This window comes from Metopolophium dirhodum, chromosome 1 (assembly GCF_019925205.1).
Source record: "Metopolophium dirhodum isolate CAU chromosome 1, ASM1992520v1, whole genome shotgun sequence".
NCBI classification, from domain to species: domain Eukaryota; kingdom Metazoa; phylum Arthropoda; class Insecta; order Hemiptera; family Aphididae; genus Metopolophium; species Metopolophium dirhodum.
In genome coordinates, this window is record NC_083560.1 from 50,619,227 (window position 1) to 50,639,940 (window position 20,714).

General features: G+C 30.0%; 1 protein-coding gene and 1 pseudogene across 1 annotated transcript; both read right to left on the reverse strand.

The window, feature by feature from the left end:
- Positions 1-19,221, reverse strand: LOC132934214 (uncharacterized). Its single transcript, XM_061000490.1, has 8 exons — positions 19,143-19,221; positions 16,843-17,025; positions 6,966-7,168; positions 1,623-1,767; positions 1,114-1,247; positions 924-1,049; positions 231-296; positions 1-168 (listed from the first exon to the last, which is right to left on the reverse strand). The coding sequence occupies exons 1-8, from the start codon at positions 19,219-19,221 to the stop codon at positions 1-3; spliced, it is 1,104 nt and encodes a 367-aa protein (XP_060856473.1).
- Positions 3,007-3,609, reverse strand: LOC132933853 (uncharacterized; annotated as a pseudogene).
- Positions 19,222-20,714: the final 1,493 nt, after the last annotated feature.

Below are 20,714 nucleotides of genomic sequence, written 5' to 3' on the forward strand. Positions count from 1 at the left end.
CTATTTTCTGATAAATAGATTACAAGGTTTTGAGGTAATACCATTAAAACCATCTAGAAGAGCGTAGAACGTAGCAAATGGTTTTTCACATTTACAGAGATTTGTAGGATCATTTAAATCTATATTAGAAGTAAAAAATCCAACTCCGTTGTCTTTGGCAAATGTACCCTAAACAATCAATTATTAAAAATAGATACAGTAAATATTTTTATTTACCAAAAAAATATTACTTTTTCATTTATTGACTCCAGAGTATCCGAACAAAAAAGACATGTATTTGACGGATTTGTGCACATCTATAATTTTAAATAGTAATAAAAAGTTAAATAATTTTTTATACAAATTGGTACCTAAATATTTTTATGTTTTCTATTATATAAAATTTTTTCAAACTGATGTGCCCATATTATAAGACAAGATAATTCTTAAATATAATAGTACAACACTCATCCAGTCATCCCTATATATTATTTCATACATTCATGTTTTTCACCTTAGTATAAATGGACAAAACAGCAAATTTGTGTTCAAATTAGCGAAAAATATTATGGATTTTTACAAAGAAATATGCGATGTGGGAAAGTCATTTGAGGAAATTAAATTAGTTATTGAACATTTGAACGCGTGTTAGTTGTAATATGGTAAGTTCCGCCTCAGCCGAAAGAATTCTTTTAACAATGAGAAGCAGAAGAATCAATATAATAATATGTTTACGGACATCTATGACAACCCTGCGTACGCGTCATCTGGGCTTAGATTGGGCTTCATAATATTTAGCATTGATAACAATTGAAAGTGAGTCCAGTTATCCCCTCCCCTTATTAATTATGCCACTTTTTTATGCGGGATAGCGTTTGATCATTTAATAAGTAATAACTTAACTAATAATAAGTAATTTATTAATTTATGTTAAATTTGTATACCTCTTGAATAGTCAAATCACATTTAGTATGTGAATCATTGATATCGGACATAGGGTTCAATCTAAATCTAAAATATGTTTTTTCTTTTGGAAAAGATGCCTGCGGTAAGATACATTTTAATTTTTCCTAGAAAAATAGAAGTGATTATATGATACAACTCTGCACTTTGTAGATAATAATGTTTCAATACCAATGTATAATTTGTACTTTTTGAAGTCATTGGAGCTATTCCAGTACTTATCAAGTCATTAGTGCAGTCATTCAGGTACATTAGAGATATAACGAAGAAATCCGTTACAGGAGCTATTACCTTGATATCCAACCCTTTTTTAAATATTTAAAATAAAAATTATACATTTTAATTTAAACGTGAGTCATGAAACTAATATTTATATACAGAACATTATATTATACTATAGACTGCACTTTTTGTCGTTGGACATGACTAATTGTTATATAATATAATATCATTATTGGAGGGTAGTATACTAGTAAAGCCAGTAAAGTTGTGTCATCCTCAAATATGGCTATCATTTTATTCAAATTCAATTTTATCGATCTTTAAGGAAAAAGAAATCTATGGTTATAACGACAAAAGATTATACATCCTATATATAGTACATATATTTAAGAGTTAAGTTTATACACACATATCTCCTTATTTTTATAAATAATATTAATTAACATATAGATACTCACAAGGTATCACTGGAGCGGTAAACTGATCTACTAGAAATTTTCCTGATACTTCGATACCAATTTCCAATTGAGGAAAAGACGTTTTCATCACCTCAAGGTATTTTTTTAAATTTTCAGAATATCCCGGAAATTCTATGGCATATTTCTAACCAAAGAAAATTTTTAAAATAAATATTAGTTTAATTTTTTTTTTATGGAATATTATAAGTTTTAATAACTGAAAGTGTTCTGTTCTCGCCTTCTCGGCCAATAAATTACAAATATATAGTACTTATATGAAAAAATAAAACAAAAAAATTACAAAGTTTAATTTTTAAGTCTGTAAGTACCTATATATAGTACATATATATATTCATTCAAAATGTATCATTTTATAAGTGTCCTACTAACCTAACCTTTACAATTTTAAGCGTGTTATTAATAATAATATAAATTATAATGTTTATTGATAAACGAGTTAATCCATAAATGTAGATTATATTATAATTTATAAGTTATAACCCATTATGATATCACTATAATCAATGAATATTGAATAATGATTAAAATATAATTATATTGACGCGATTAAAGGACCATGAAACAAAAAAAAATGATTTTTTTTTATACCTGTATATAATATTAGAAATGAAAACTTAATTGTTCGTCTTTTCAAAAAAATTATCCGATCATTCCTTCTGTGTCAAATAGCGATCGTACGTATACGCGTGACGTCACTGGTGCGCACGGATTTGTGCCGCCGTATTATTGTACGCAGTAGATATTTATATGGTGCATTAAATATACAAAATATAAGACTGAATTAATTTCTGTAACGATATAATATCATTATCATTTATTATTATTGACATTAAAAGTTATTTATATCGTATTACATAATTCCATTTTAATAACATGAATAACAAACTAGGATCTATAGGATATTATTAATTGTCATTTGTCATTCTTCAGCCGTCATTCGCAGTTGCTATTAGATATTATAATTAGAGGCTAGAGGTAAGTTATTTAAATTAATTATTTTTAGTAAAACATAACTTAACTATAGTAAATAAAATAGTTTTGAATGCTCATTTGTGATTTAAAATACTAAAATAATTTAAATAAATATAATTCATAACTACATAAACCATCGATTAAAAAATAAAAGTACCTATTATAATATAATACAAATTTAGTATTAGATATTTATTCATTATTTTAAATAACTAAATATACAATAGTATTAGTATATTATATGTGATTTTAGACGTACTTACATAATCATAATGTAGGTTTTTATGAATAATAAAAAATAATAAAGCTATAAAATGAATACTGAGTTACACTAATCTTATTCAAACTTATTTATTACAATTAATTTAGAGTTCAAATTTATTCAAGTTTCTTATTTGCTGTAGTTTTCTTTAAGACCTACGTATATTCCATTATTTTCAGTGTACTTATTTCGAATAGCTTGTACAACACATGCTGGAATACATACACGATTTCCTATAAAATTAAGTATTAACGATACAATTAATAATTAATAATTAATAATAAATATAGATAAATTACCTTTTCCTATTGCAGTCCATGAATTTATCCAATGCGTAAATTGTTTGTAACATATAAATCTCCAAGTTTTGTTTTCCGGATTTGATGTTGAAAGCATTTTTTTTCGTTTTACATCATTAGTTTTCAAAATCATTTGTTACCTAGTAATGTTCAAAACTTCTTCGTCCATAATAATTTTTTTAAAAGATGATAATTTTGTCACGCATTTAATATTAGAATGCAATTTCGATATATTTTCGAACTCAAAACAACAAATACATTCTTTGTCAGTTTGCAAAATAGGACACTTTTTACACAAACACCAATTACTTGGGTGTACTGCTGTTCTTCCCACATAGTTTATTGTTTGTATTGGATTTACTCGTAGTGCTTCATAAATTCTGTTATCGATATCTTCCACAGTAGGTTCAAAACAGAAAGGTTTTAAACTCATTTTTCAAACACAAAATATTAATATAATATTGCATATAAAAGTAAGTCACTTAAGTACGTTGCGTCTATCGCTCTGTCGTTCAACACAACTAATAATAAATGCTGGTTTTAGAATTTTCAATGAAACTACGTGTTTAAATTAGCCAAACTGATAACCATTTTATTTAGACTTATATTATTATTTTTAGAAAACTTGATACAACTATGATAATACAAAAACAAAAACGATGTATATCATGTACTTATACCAATAGTTCAATAACTCGTTAGTTAAATAAATTATTCTTTATTTAGATCGTTTATAACAATGCCGATTTGTTCAGCGTATGGGTGTTCAGAAAGCGATAGAAGTAAAACCAGCCTACACTTTTATAGATTTCCAACCAGGGAAAAATCTCCAAGTAGATATAAAGTTAGGGTTGAATTTTGCAAACGAAAATATACTCCTACAAGAAATTCACGATTATGTTCAAAACATTTTAAATTTGAAGATTTTAATCAATCGGATATCATGAAAAATAAAACTGATGCCAGATTTAAAAGTTAGAATAAATTTAAATCCCAACGTTGTTCCTACTATTAGAAGTAGTACAACAGATAATACATTGACACTTAGTGAACGTAATAAAAGGGCAGATCGTAGAGAATTTAGTCAGTTCACATCAGAATTATTAACTACAAGTACTCCGAAAAAAGTAAAAGTAATTCAAAACAACGCGGATTTAAGTTTAGAACCCAATGACTGTAGTTTACTATCAGAATTTTCTGTAGAACGAATCAATCAAAATGATATAGGTGTACAGTGTGATATAGGACTAGAAACTTATCAAAAAGTAGAAAAGAACGATAATTTGTCATTTGATATACCATCCGAATCCGAAGATGAAAGTTATAATTCTGAGATTGACTCTGATGATGATAGCCAATATGAATATAATCGACATTACAAAAATAATTTATCTACGCAAAATTATTTTGATGATAATCGTTGTTTCATTGTATTTTGGGAAAATTTATCCCAACTTTTCAAATATTGTCGTCAATGTGGTAGTAGGGTTTGTTCTCGACAACATTTTACACAAGGTTCACTGGTCTCAATTATAACTATATGTGAACAGGACCATAAATTGCAATGGTGTTCACAGCCAAAAACAGGTAAGAGACCAGAAGGAAACATTTTGATTACTGTGGCTTTAGTACTATCTGGTATTCTATTTTCTCAATTTAAAGTATTTTGTTCCGCATTGAAACTTTCAATTTTTACTCGTTCAGTTTATGACAAAATTATAAATAAATACTTGTTTCCTGTAATATGCCGCTAATGGGAAGAACACAGAAAAAAAAACATCGACGCTATAAAGCTATCATCAATTTGGCTAGCTGGGGATGGCCAATATGACTCGTCGGGTTTTTGTGCTAAGTACTGTACTTATTCAGTTATGGATATCAACACGGGAAAAATCATAGATTTTAAGTTAGTTCAAAAGGGTCAATTTAAAGGTGATTTAGAAAGGCAAGCCTGTGAACAATTACTAATGGATTTAACTAATAGAAGTAATTATAAAATCGAGTTATTTTTAACAGATAGACATAAAGGTATAGTGCATTTATCCGTACACAGCATCCAGATATTAAACATGAATTCGATATTTGGCATTTAAGTAAGAGTTTAATGAAAAGATTAAAACCACTCGAAAAGAAATATCCTGATGCTTTTTTATGGAAATCGTCAATTAACAATCATCTTTGGTGGTCAGCACAGACATGTGAAGGAGATGAAGAAAAACTCATTGATAAATTTACATCTATATTAAAACACATATCAAATGAGCATGAGTGGGAAGATAATGGTGAAAAAAAGAGATGCGAGCATGAATAATTAAATGAAAATGAAATACGAAATAAACTGTGGATAGACCCAGAAAGCGAATCATATTACGCTTTGAAAAAAATTATCATGGCAAAAGACTTTTTAAAGGATTTGACACATGCTACTCATTTTGTACATACTGGTAGATTAGAGTCGTATCACAATTTACGATTAAAATATATGCCAAAACGACGTATTCACTTAAAATACAAAGGTATGTATATGAGAAGTATCATTGCTATACTAGATTATAATAACAATGTAAATAAAAAGGAAGTTGGAGAGAAAATAGTATTTTCCAAACCAGCCAGTAGATATGTCATAAAAAAAAATATGAATTAAATAAAACTGATGAGTGGCGCGAAAATATTATGCAAAAAGTCCATGTTCATATGAAAGAAAATAATTCAACAATATCAGAAAAATTCAGTTTACCCGCGGTACCTAACAATATAGTTCTTCAACCAAAACCTAGTTACAACGATTTAATGAAAAAAAAATTCACAAGATTCTAAAAATATAAATTAATAGTTAAGCATTTTTAAATATTTTAATTGTTGAAATATAGTACACCATTTTAAATTTATAATATTCTGTCTATACTAAATGTAAACTGTAAAACTCAAATACTCATTGTAATAATGCATTAATATATTTCAATAAATGTTAACTTAATACTTAATATTTTCTTCGACATTTTAGGAGTAGTAGTTTTCATTTTAAATAAGTGTTTATAAAACGCCATGTAAAATACCGCGTGAAATAATACGGCGGCACAAATCCGTGCGCACCAGTGACGTCATGCGTATACGTACGATCGCTATTTGACACAGAAGAAGTGATCGGATAATTTTTTTGAAAAGACGAATAAATTAGTTTTCATTTCTAATATTATATAAAGGTATAAAAAAAAAATAATTTTTTTTTTGTTTCATGGTCCTTTAAGTATAAACTATCAAATAATGTACACTGAAATTAAGTTTATAATACTTTTGAACAATATAATTGAAAAATTCTTCTTAGAATATATTTATACGTGGTATTCTATCAAAGTTTGATTTAATAATATACAATTAATTTTATCCATCCTATGATGATTCTGCGAGAATTGTAAAATTAACATTGATTGCATAACAAAATGTAATTAAAATGTAACTATATATTTAGATACCTACACATCTCAACTAGAATAACCTCCAAAAAAAATTTGAACAGATTTTTTATTAATTCAAAAATTAAAAGTAAATATGTTGTTACGTCATTCTCATTATACAATTTATTATACGTCATTATACAATTTATTTTATTCATGCTATGGAGATTCTGCGAGAATTGTAAAATTAATTTTGATTGTATAACAAAAAATAATTAAAATGTAACTATATAATATATATTTAGATACCTACATCTCAGCTTGAATACCCTACAGTTAAAATTAGAACAGATGCTTTTATTAATTAAAAAATTTAAAGTAAATATGTTGTTACGCCATTCTCGAAAGTTGTTAGAATAAGACCAGTGATCCCTGGATGTTCGTCTAAAAAGGCCTTTAAGCCTTTCATTTCATCTAATGAGTTGATTCCTCCATTACAAGCTTCGCAAGCAAGCATTTGAGTCCATTCTGATTGAGTAACGTGGCCGTAGTATACATATGTAGGCCTCTTAGCCTTCAATGTTTTGTCTAAATTGTCTATATAAATTACAAAGTACGTATATACACAAAGGTTGGGCAAGTTAATGATTTTTTTTAACTCAGTTAAGTTAAGTTAATATGCACCAATAATAAAAAGTTAATAGTTAAAAGTTAATACACACTTTTTGTTAACTTTTTATTAAGTTAAAAAAAAGTTAATTTGTTTATACAACGCTAGCGTACTTAATTTTTTTCCAACCACAAACTAAATTATAGGATATAGTGTTAATACTCCATACAGTATTTCCATATAAGTTAGATTCGAATGATATACATTTTTAACTTTAAACAATTTACGATACATATTTTTTGACATGAAAACGAAATAGACTGAAATAGTGAAATATTATAAAATTAAAAACAAAATAAATTAACTTAACATACTTCTTAAGATGAAAAATTAACTCGTTAATTTCACGTTAATTAAGAAAGAAATTTAGTAAGTTAACAGTTAAGTTAATGTAAAACCATAAGTAACTAGTTAAGTTAAAAAGTTAAAAGAAAATTAACTTTTTAACTTAACTTTAACTTTTCAACTCGTTAATGCCCAGCCTTGAAAATCTTTAATATTAATTAGATAATATAATTGTGTTATTCTATTATCTAGACTTTAGAGTGAGTGACTATCATCAACTTGTTCAAGATTGGATTAACCAATAAGCAATACAATATTATAATCACTTACCTACTTAGTTCACCAACCAAAAAAAGGGGCATCACATCAATTTTGGAATGAACTTAATTAAATATTTTTTTAAATCTACAATATTTTATTATTAATTCCCTTCGCGCTGAGCTCTCCTCTCTCAAAACTAAATTCGACAACCTTGATGTCGGATCCACCACCCCAACAACGACCGCCTTCGCTGCTCAGCTGCTTCGCGAAAACTCTGAGAGCAATAAATGCGCTTTCAGTGCAATTCTCTACGGTATTACTGAATCGCGCTCTGCTTCTGCTGCGCTAAGAATTGCTGACGACAACGCCGAGGTGTCTCGAGTTCTGGAATCCATTTCTCTACCAGTGTCCAATAACTTTAAGGTATTTCGTTTGGGTGGTCCCAGTTCGCGCAAACCAAGGCCTCTGAAAATGATTTTTTCTACCAAAGACGAAGCCGCCAGTCTTCTCCGTAGTTACCGCTCGGCGATCAATACTGGCCTAAAGTTACCTGACAACCTTCGCATAGTCCGTGACAAGACAACTCTCGAGCGACAACTACTCCGCTCATCCCACGCCGAATTAGAACTTCGTCAACAATCCGGGGAATCAGACCTCTGTATCTCTTACATAAATGGTGTTCCCTCCGTTGTCAAATCCAAGCCAAAAAACTAACTGATTGCCGCCCTGCCTTATCTCACCAGTTACCTGCTTACTTATCTCCCTCATGCTCAAGACTCCATTCTTCTTTTACCAATAATTGTTCTAATTGTTATAATAGTTTTATTTCTTGTGATAACTTTGTTAATGAATTTATGTCTTTTAAAAAAAAAAAATGTCTCTACCCCACCTTTATTATGTAACAGCAACATTATTCATATGTCTAATTTAAACATCTACTACCAGAATGTTCGTGGTCTTAGGACTAAGTTGGTTAATCTTAGGAGCTCCCTTCCCTTAATTCTCTCTTACGATATTCTTATCCTCACCGAAACTTGGCTAGTCTCCGACATTTCTGATTCCGAGCTTGGCCTATTTGGCTTTCACATTTTTAGACTTGACCGGAACATTGAAAATAGCCCCCACTCTCGGGGAGGTGGAGTACTCATCACCATAAAACCCAAATTCAACCCCCTCCCTGTGGCCTTAAACGTAAATAATATAGAGCAACTATTTGTTACAATCACTCTTAACTCAATCTCTATACTAATAGGATCCACTTATCTTCCACCGCTCTCCCCACTCTCTATAGTTGAATTGCACCTATCTAGCGTCGAACATCTAGTAACGACACTCAAGTCTAATACTATTATATTATGTGGTGATTATAACATACCTCAGGTTTCATGGTCGTCCGACAATCTTGGTCTCACCGCTTCTGGTTGCTCATCTCCTTTATCTAATGCAATTGCTGACTCTTTTTCCTTCTTAAACTTCTTCCAACACAACTACTGTTTCAATAGCAGGGGCAACACTCTAGACCTAGTCTTTTCTAATTCTAGCAAAGTGTCAGTTGTTAGAGCTCATACTTCCGTCCTTGCCCCGGACACTTACCACCCTCCCTTGTTCATTAGTCTATCTCTCAATGCCGAACCCATTGCTCAAGCATCCTACTCATTTTACGACTTCAAAACTGGTGATTACACCTCCATATCTCACTTCCTCAACTCTTTTAATTGGAAATCTACTTTCTCTGCTTACTCCATTAACGATGCCGCATCCGTTTTTAATGACGCCCTTCTTACTTCAATCGATAAGTTTATCCCACTCAAATTGTTTAAAACACCTACATTTCCTCGCTGGGTTTCCCCATTACTCAAAAACATGATTATAACCAAGAAACGTGCTCACATAACCTTCAAACGTTCCAACCTTGCTCTTGACTATACGATATTCTCTCAACTGCGCGCCAAATGTAAACGTCAGTCCAAATTTGATTATTCTCTTTATATCAAAAAAACCGAAAATGCCATCTCAACTAATCCTTCTCACTTCTGGAAATTTACTAAAGATTTAAAATCTAACCCTCCAATCCCTTCTACTGTTCATCTCCATGACGAATCAGCCTCTTCCCCTGTTGATTCAGCAAATCTATTCTCTAAATATTTCCTATCCGTTTTCAAGCCTCCTCTCCCCTCACCATCTAGTACCCATTTAGATAATCTATACCCATATAATCTACCGTCAAACTGCCACTTCAGTCTTGATGACGTCCATTCTGCACTTGCTTCACTAAAAAATAATAATTCTAACGGGCCAGACGGCATCTCTGCTCGTCTACTATATAGTTGTCGGCATGCTATTGCCGCTCCAGTCTTCATCCTGTTCAGACGCTCCCTAGACGAAGGCATTGTCCCCGATATATGGAAAACCTGTTCTATCACCCCCATCTTCAAGGCTGGTGACCGCTCTGACGTTTCCAACTATAGACCCATTTCTATCTTGCCTCACCTGGCCAAACTCCTTGAATCCATTGTTTATTCCTGTATTAAAAGAAGCCTCAATCACATAGTTATTGACTCTCAACATGGTTTCCGTCCTGGAAAGTCAACCATCACCAGTAGCATTTCTTTCACCACCTACATACTAAACAGTTTTGAAGCAAATAGTCAAGTTGACACAATCTTTACTGACTTCAAGAAAGCGTTTGACTCAGTAGACCATGGACTTCTCATTGCCACACTTGACTCGCTCGGTATCGGCCAACCACTCATCTCCTGGTTCGCATCCTACTTAACATCTCGTAGACAATTTGTTAAACTAAAAGGAGCCGTTTCAGAGTTGTCAGTAATTTCCTCTGGTGTTCCACAGGGAGGTCATCTGAGTCCTCTTCTTTTTATAATATTTGTAAACTCCATAGATAAGTGTTTCTCTTTTGCCAAGGTTCTCCTATTTGCGGATGACATAAAAATTTTTTGTAAAATTGACTCACCCTCTGACTGCCTTTTATTACAAGCCGAATTGGATGATTTCTTCGTTTGGACGCGTCACCTTAACCTGCCCCTCAACTTGGACAAATGTCACGCTATGACTTTCTCTAGGAAACGTAGCCCCTTACTACACTAATACCACCTTGGCAGCTCCCCCCTCTCTCGCGTCCATCTTATCAAAGACTTAGGCTTCTTTCTATCGCCCACACTCTCCTTCAAACACCACTTAAATGTCACTGTTGGTAAGAGCTTGAAGATCCTCGGATTCATCAAACGAAACACATCCCTCTTTACCTCCGCCACCTGTCTCCGTACCCTCTACTTCAGCCTTGTCCGTTCCATCCTCGAGTATAATAAATTTCAATATAAACATTCAGTGAAAAATGTATGGTCTTTTGTTTTAGACTATATTCATATTAATTATTTTTGGTCAGGAAACATTAGTTTCCTAGATGAGTTTTACACAAGAACCACATTCCATTAAAGTATTAACACCAACTAAAACTTACAGTGGACATCCACTCGCGTACACAAAACAACAAAAATGTGACGATTGTGATGAAATTGTACATACAGACTCCAAAAATAATATTTAAAAATATAAATTACAAGTCACCATATTTTACTTCTAATTTAACTTTAAAGACAAAATTACTTCTTGATTCAACATGAAATTTACCAAGCCCTAGTATTCAGTCATTAATCAATTCTCCGCGATCATCTTCAAAAAAATTATTATTCAAATTGTTGACAAATTGGAAAATACTAAAAAAAAACAAAGAAAAAATTTAAAAAATATACGGTCATCCATTTCAAAATGTTGTAATAGTCTTTCAACTTACAAATCAAAATATAAAAACTACGATATTTTAAACACATTAAATTTCCCATCAATTGAATCCAAAACGTTAGTAAAAATGCAAGTTTCAAGAAAAATAAAAACTACAAAACAATGGGCTAGCGACGAGAAAAATCTCGCTTTGAGCATTTTTTATAAATCTTCATCGACTTACTATTCGCCGTTAGTCATCGTAACATGCAACGGTTTGACGTCTGTTTACCGATTTTGCTTCCATATGCACGGCGAATTATATACCCAAAAAGAGTTAATTATTCAAAATTATTTCCCGGGCGACGCCGGGTTATTCACTTATTCAGCTAGTATTACTATAATTATTTTACCATGCATTTTAATTTTTACCCAGTATACGTCTTAATCAAAATTCATAGAATACTAAATAATAATTTTTAATTCGCCTATTATTAATATTTATTCAATAGTCAGTTGTCAGTACACACGGCATACTATATGCCCGTATTATCAACTTTGAAACGGGCTTAATTAATTATATATAAATAATTGACAATGTTTTGTTACCTACTATGCAACTTATGTCTAATAAAATGAAAGCAGAAAGACGCAGTTGTACTCTATTATTTTACCTACTCACACATCTACTTACCCACCCACCCAAATTTCATGGTAGTTCAATTTAACTACCCGAAGTTTGTGTGCGGCGTTACTGGTCTTGACTGCTATAGAAACGTATTCCATAACTGGTATAATATTACGTATTATAACGAGCGCATGTAAACTCCGCTACAATACCTTTTTTACTATAAACTCCGCCAGTAAAAAAAAAACAGGTAAAATTGGGATTATGTAAACTCGGCCACTGAAAAATATCAGGTAAAATTGAGGTCATGTAAACTCTGCCAGTGAAGAAAATCAAGTAACAGTATAAAATTAATATAATTATTATTATAAAATAAAAAAAAAAAAAAATAATAATAATTAATAGTCGTCCACATTAAAATATAATAGTTATAGAAGCCAAAAATAAATTAAATTAAAAATTATCTAACGGATTAGAGCATACAATTGATATAATATAATATTTATAATTTTCATAATATTAATTGATAATCGTCCACATTAAAAAATACATTTTACTTAAAATATATCAAAATGAAGCCAAAAATTAAAAATTATCTAACGGCTAAGAGCATACAATTGATATAATATAATATTCATAATTTTCATAATAATAATTAATAATCGTTCACATTAAATATTTAAATCATTGTAAAAAAATCATGATAAATAATCGTTATAATAATCCACAAATATGTAGTTATGTTATAATATGTAAACTAAAATTATGTGATACAATTTGTAAATATTTTAAGTCTAGTATTAATCCATTGGTGTGCCTATTTATAGTATTCTGTAACACTGTAATTTTTTTTTTGATTTTGAATTTTTGAGTTTATTTATTTGAGATTTGTCATTCAGTTTTATATAAGTTTGGGTTTGAAATTCGATGAGAACTTTACTAAAAATATGAACATTAGGGTGACTTTTATAAAATTAATTTTTTAGATGACTATGAAAAGATTCACAAGCATTTGTGGTCCGATTTAAATTTGTACTTTGATCAGCCCACAAAATAGGAGGAATAGCTGTGTCATTGTTTATATAATTGTCAACAAGGTAATCCGAAAACTTAATTACTCTGGGGTCGGATGGCATGATTGCTTCTAAAATAAATGCAAATAATGAACATTTTATCAATTTCGACGTGGATCCATCGCAATGGATGTCAACGTATTTAATGTGAGAAGGCATTTGGCAATGTGAGCAGGTAAGAAAATAAAACTGGCGTAGTTTACATCGCCCATTATAACAACTAACCGTCCAGGTCTGACAATTATTGGAGTTTGTATTTCGCTTAACTCTACTGCTCTTGATCCGGGCGTTACCCGTTTGCGTACATTTAACCTTTTTTGCGACTCGTGTGCGTACAAATATACAACTCGATTGCGCACACGAATTTTTAATACCTGTGATAAATGACCCAAAACGTAGGACTCGTTTGCGTACATAAACTATAGCAAAAGTCTACTAAAAAATGTTTAAGATTGTTTTCAAACATTTTCCTTCTCACTTTTACAGGCTTAGAACTTTACAATAGGCGTGATTAAAAATGTCTTTTTTTTTTTTTAAATTTAATTTAAATTAAATTTGTCATGTTTTTTCAATGTTATATTTGTATTTAATATTTTATTAATTTTAATGTAATGCTTCTTTGTCGTTAATTAAACTAATTTATCGCTATAATATTTTGTGCCGATTTGTTTTAAATATTCCAATCGATTTATAGATTTGTTACATAATTGTATGAATCATTTTTCTAAAAAAATTAATTTATTTATGGTGCCTTTTCGTTGAACATTATTAATACTTTTCTTTATTGAATTTAATTTTAAATCTGATTCTGATTGAATTTGTAATATTGGGTCTATAACTAGGTAGATATTTGGATCGATGTCGGTAAATTCGGAAAATGCTTTTTTCTTACGTCATATATAGAACGTCTAAACAACTTCATATCCGTATGAGTTAAATTTAACGAAATATCCTCCATATTTTGTAAATCACGACGTATCAATTTACTTGGAAGTATATGTAAGTCATCATTTGCTTTACGTTTTAAAGAACTTCTTATAATTTCTCTAGAAATTACCTGGAGAGTGTATGCTTCGTGTTTGTGTTTGTTTGAAGTATTAATTACCTCGGTAATTGATTCATTCACTGTAACTCTTGATGTACATTTTTTATTGGTACATCTAAACAACAGATCATCTGATTTTAAAACACGAAACTCACTATACTTAAAGTTTTCAATATTAAAATAACGTTTTCCTCTGCGCGTTTCAAAAACATTTGATATTTGAATGTCCATGGTACTATGGACTCGTATCTCAATAGCATCACACGTTCAATTAAATAATAAGCATATAGTAACATCCAGCGGTCGTCAATGACGCACACATTTATCTAAAATCACATTATCGTTTAGAACCGCACACTAGTTAATCAATTACGTGTATCTTATCTAAGTCAAATTTAATAGCTGTACGCAAACGAGTCGTCATTTTTCAGGTCAAAATTAGTATTAACCGGGTTTTCACGTTTTTCGATGTACGCAAACGAGTTGTCAGTTTACAGGTAAAAAATTGTGTATTGTGCGCAAACGAGTAATAACCCTTGATCTTGTTAGCCGTCCATTCCAGGGCTTGGAACCGAAATTAAAAATACCGGTCTTTTAACCGGAACCTTACCGAAACCCTTTTTTAATTTTCTTAAGAACCTAAGCCCGAACCGGAACCGATAATTGTCGGAAAAGAATTTTTCGGTTTATTTCGGTTTTTTTGGTTCTAGTTTTATTTACTTATTTAATGTATTGAGTAAGTATTGAGTAATTGGTGATATAAACAACTACAAAGTTGGCCACTTAGCCACATGCACATCATAAAATTCTAGGCCATTATTTAAAGAAAACCACTTTTTATAGAGACCATTGAGTATTTGAGTGTTTGATTGTATCTAATTATACGATGCACTGGTTTTCACATCTTACAACATGAGCCAACCCTATTTTTAAAATTTGTTTTGGATGTTTTTAAAACAAAATTATAGTAAGCTTACCAAGTCCTTTAACCCAATAAGGCTACTATAATTTGATTTTATCATTTTAGATACCTATAATTAGGGCCCGGAACTTGATGACCTAAAAATCTTTAAAAAATCCACACAAAAAAATGTTAAAATGACTTATAAGCATAAAAAATGACCACAGAAATACCAAAAATTACTTTATAATGACTTAACATTTTAAGAAATATAAGTTTTACAAAAATTCTTTTTTTACAATTCATGGGTCATAAATTTTATTTATTATAGGTTCTAGCTCTTTAAAAATGTTTTCTCTCGAAGGAGCCTTCAAAAATATTTTATGAAGTTTGAAATAATTCGATCGACTTTTGGGAATTGTTTTCTTATTGACCGACCATCATATAGTATCAGCCTACAGTTTATTAAATAATCGTAGATTGCGACAACAAATAATAAAGATAATGAATGTCGATAATCGATAACAAGAAAAATGTAAATAAATGTAAAAAAAAGTACAAAAAAGAATAAAATGCACCAAAAATATTAGAAAAATGACCGTAAAGCAATAAATTCTCTAAAAATGTAAAAAATGCAAAATACAAATTATACCATTAAATTCTATATTCCATGAATCAAATTTCTGTAAAGACGAGGCTCGTATGTAAGCATTAGAAAAAAAGATGCAAATGCATAAAGTTCCAGGCCCTACCTATAATAAATGTATGAAGTTTATACTTGGTTCTTTTACTTTTTGAAAAAAAAATATACCTCTAAATACCAGTATCTACCGGTACCAGAACCGAAATCTTAATTCTGTAATTTTAAGAACCGGAACCGAAACCGGTACCGAATTTTTATTTTTTTGAAGAACTGAAATGGAACCGAAACCGAAATAATCATAAAGGTTCCAAGCCCTACTTCATTCAGTAGTTCATTTCACCACTTATTGAAAAAAATTTACTAGTTCCACTGTTTTCGACTTTTTGTAGCCAAACTATGGTATTTTTTTCCCAGAAAATGGCTTTGCTTCGACGATGGTAATATATTAATTGTTGTAACATTGTTATATTGACAGTAAATGACTTGCCAACAATATTTTATTTTATTAATTTTATTGTTATACGAATATTGGTAATTATTGTTATAATTCATAGTACTCTACCAATTTAAACGAAAGTCTAGCCTGAGCGTAATTAAGTGTGTAATTAATTAAGTTTTTTGTATTGGCAATAGTTTATTTATCAAAATACATAATTTTTAAATCAGTATTACTTATTATTTGTACTAGTTGTTATTTCATTACATTCATTAGGGCAATCACATTTTTCAGTACGCCTGAAAGTCCAGTTTCATCCAGCCTTTATCTTGTTTGAAACAAAATTGTGACATTTTTGAGTTTTGTGTTCCAATCATATCGAATCGAATACATTTTATCTACATGCAAGTATACAACTACTGAAAATAATTTCATATAATCTTGGACACTACATTGTCTAATTTTCGTACAATCAGCCCCCCAAATTTAAGTTTAGGTATATTGCTTATACATTTTAAACGTCGTAACTATTTAACTTTACATATTATATTATATATATTATGTAAATTTTAGTAATATTAGTAATATTACCTATAATTTTTTTATCATTTGTGCGCGTGTAAGGATCTCCAAAGACATGATAATTTAAATCCACGAAAACTCCATCGTAAATTATAGATGTGCAAGCCTCTGGTATGCATGAAACATCGACATCCGGTAAACCACAGTCCTCATAGACATAACCAAGATAAGTGCATGCTGATACTCCAGGGCCTGTATATAAACTCATATTTTATACCACTTTTTCGCAGGGCTTGAAACCGTTTTCAAGACCGATTTCAGAAACCAGTATAAACCGTTTTAAAACTGAAACCGAAACCGTAAAAAAAACGAAACCTAAAAAAATTGGATACCGGTATTAAATTCAAAACCAAAATCTGAAAAAATTGGAAACCGTTATTTTTTTTTTTAATTGACGTTTTTAAATACGAAAATTCCATTAATACGCATAATTAATACCCATAATAAAATTGAGATCATGATTAAAATGTTGATAACCATTTTATTATTCGCAAAAGAAAATTGGAAACCGGTGTATAAAACCAAAACCGAAACCGAAACCGAAATTTCCTAATACCGGTATTGAAAAATTGAAACCGAAATCGAAATTATTTCAACCCCTGCTTATTCGTATATAACATGATGCATTGTCCAAAATACATTTAATATAAAGAACTGCAGCAGACTACAAAAGTAATTACAACTAGTTGTATTCAATTTATTTTATTTCATTTTCTCAGTTAATCTATTTTAGAATTAGGTAGGACTCTCAAAAGTGCGTTACTTGTTTAAGAAATACTTTTATCCTACATGAGGTGAAAATAGTAGGTTATGTTTTTGATATCGATACCTAGAACACAGACAGAATTTTTAACTACAAACACATTAAACGATAAAACAAATATAAGACACTTAAAACTAGCTGTATTACCCGACTTTGTCTGGGAACAAATGAACAAATATCAAATTGAACGCTCTGTGAACTTTGGTCTAAATTTATAGGACCACAGTTTATAGTTTTAAAATTAAAATATTCTTGATAGGTACTATGAAAAATTGCAAAGTAACTGGGATAAATAAAATAATTGAGGAAAAACTTACAGCACCTACCTATCCGATTAAATCGTTTTTGTTTTGTTTGGTGTAACTCAAATAGGATTTTCTCAATGGTAATTAAATGTCACAGGAAAAATCACCGACAAATTACAAAAAATGTTGATAGTCAAATCATCAAATTTGGTTCGTTAGTTTATTAACTATGGTCCTCTATATTTTAGTAAAATATGCATTAATACTTTTAATTGAAATAATTGATATAGGTTTCATTTAAAAGAGCTAAATATTTTTTTCTTATAACTAACTTTTATAACTTGAAATTTGAACCATAAGTTCCCTATATTTGATAGGTATCGCATGCAAAGTATGAATTTAGTAAATGAAACTCTTTAAGAGTTATTTAATAATCGTGATTTAAAATAAACTTTTTGCAAGATATTTAGATAAATAGTCAATCTCAATATAGGTTTGTACCTAACTTAGGCATACTTTTAATCTGAGTTATTCACAGATTTCAAAAATTATTATAACAATAATCAAATACCATTAGGTATTGCCTTAGTCCTTAGCCACCTAATAAAGAATTCAAATTAATGCTATTGTAAGAAAATTATGATAGGAATTTATGATTGGAAAAGTATGAAATAAAATGTAAAAGTCCAAAACTAAAAAATAAGAAGTGTTATGAATTTCAACTCCTAAATTCATACTTTGCATACAATACCTACCAATATAGGGAACCTATATGGTTCAAATTTTAAGTTTATCCCACTATGAGAAGAGCACCACAAAACATTGCACATTTTTCATTACACAATTTTTTTTAACCCCCATAGGTTAGGTTTATTAGACATTAATGTCAACAATCGAATACCATTTACCAATTTACCATTATTACTTTAGCCACCTAATAAAGAATCCAAATTTATGATATTGTAAGAATAAAGTACCTAACTATGAAGTAATTAATTATGATTACCTATGGTAACAAATTTAAATAAGAATCCTGATTTTAATGATTGTATGTTAAAATAAAAATAATGAACTATGTTTGCCAACAATTTTGTTTAAGTTTTTTTTTTTTGAGAGTGTTTGTTTTTAAGTACAATTTGAAGTATACTAATCTTTTGAATCAATCAACAATTTGACAATTATATAAATATTTACAAAAGAGTATAAAGTATAATTAAGTAAAACTAAAAAATAATTGTAGACATAAGTAGACATTTAATTAATATTTTTTTTAAAATAATCTATTTAAACAGAAAGCTCACCTTCTGCAGCTTCCAATTGTGTTGGTACTGTTAAGATAAGCATGTTACTAATTAAAAGTAAAGAATTGTAAATGTACATTTTTATTAATTATGTAAAATATTCTGCAGATTTAAAACTTTATTCGCTCATACCGTCTGAGTTACTAATTATTATATAAGTACCTAAACCATATAAAAGCTGTTTATAAATTATAATAAACTAATTTATATCATCAATTCTGCTAGTAATGTGTTTTTAATAAATTAGTGTACACTTTAATGATATTATAATGTTTACATTAAAGTTATTTATACAACAAATATCAAGCGTATTTTTATACAATAGCGCACATAAACACATGTTTTATGTACAAATAATTTTTGTATTTCAATTTAATGCTGACAGTTTATAAGCTTAATAGTTGGTAATTATAACTATATATTTATGACTCAAAAAATAGCTAAAGCCTAAAATAGACTATATAATTATTTTTTTTTAACTACAAAGATATACTAATATGGTAATATAGGTTTTGTTTTATCAGTTATCACCCACCTCGCTGTGTCCGCAATCTACCACAGGTAGATTCCTGACTTGATATAATACTATTCACATAACCATAAGCGAGTCTCATAGGCAGCGCCACGCGGAATGGCTAAATATTAAAATATAATATGATTTTGTTTCAAAAATTACAAATTGTATTAAGATTTAAAGATTACGAATAAAGATTTTTACATTGTTAGACTTTGTTTATGAGATTAGTTTTTGTTAAAAAAGTAATTATTTTAATGATATTGTTTTCGTTGAGTGCTTCTTCTATGTTCGGAGGTATTGCTAAGTTGTTTCTTATGTCCCGGTACTTCGTGCAATCTAGGATGATGTGTTGAACTGAAAGGTCGGCGTGGCATTCGTCGCAAGTGGGTGGAGGATTTTTGCTGATAAGGAAAGAGTGAGTGGCGAATGAGTGTTTGATTTGCATCTTATGATTGTAACTTTCTGTCTTCTGTTGATGTAGTAAGGTGGAATCCATTTCTTTGTATCTGTCTTTATTGTTTTAAGCAGATTGATGGGAAGAACGGTATCCCACTAATTTTGCCATTTAGAGTATATTTCGTGTTTAATGGATGGTTGGATGTCATTAGTCGGTAGGTCAGAGATTGTTGGATGGGGGATGATTCTGGTTGCAAGGTCAGCTGCCTTGTCTGCCATTTCGTTGTCGGTTATACCTATGTGGGATGGTACCCACATAAGTTCGATGTTTTTTGATGTCGATTTTAATATTTTTTTGATATTTTGAGTGATTTTGTTTGAAGGTAGTGGGTTTTGTAGGGCTATTAGAGCACTGAGTGAGTCGCTTAAAATTAGAATGTGGTTTGAGGTGATTGTCTTGGCTAATATGGTTGCTTCATAAATGGCTTAAGTTTCAACTGAGAATATACAAGTTTCAGGTAGGGGTTTGTGAAGGTTTGTGATATCGTTTTGGGAGTTTGCAAAGCCGAAACCTTGAGCGGATTTTGATGCGTCCGTTTATATTTTGACGAAGTGTGGGTATTTGACTTGGATAATTTCATAAAATTGTGACGTGATTA

Bases quoted from the DNA above. Each gene is read 5' to 3' on its own strand.
- LOC132934214 (XM_061000490.1), bottom strand. From the start codon at position 19,221: ATGTACATTTACAATTCTTTACTTTTAATTAGTAACATGCTTATCTTA. The intron at 1,248-1,622 runs GTGAGTATCTAT...TATTTAAAAAAG, and splicing joins TACCGCTCCAGTGATACCTT to GGTTGGATATCAAGGTAATA. The intron at 169-230 runs GTAATATTTTTT...TTGATTGTTTAG, and splicing joins TGGAGTCAATAAATGAAAAA to GGTACATTTGCCAAAGACAA.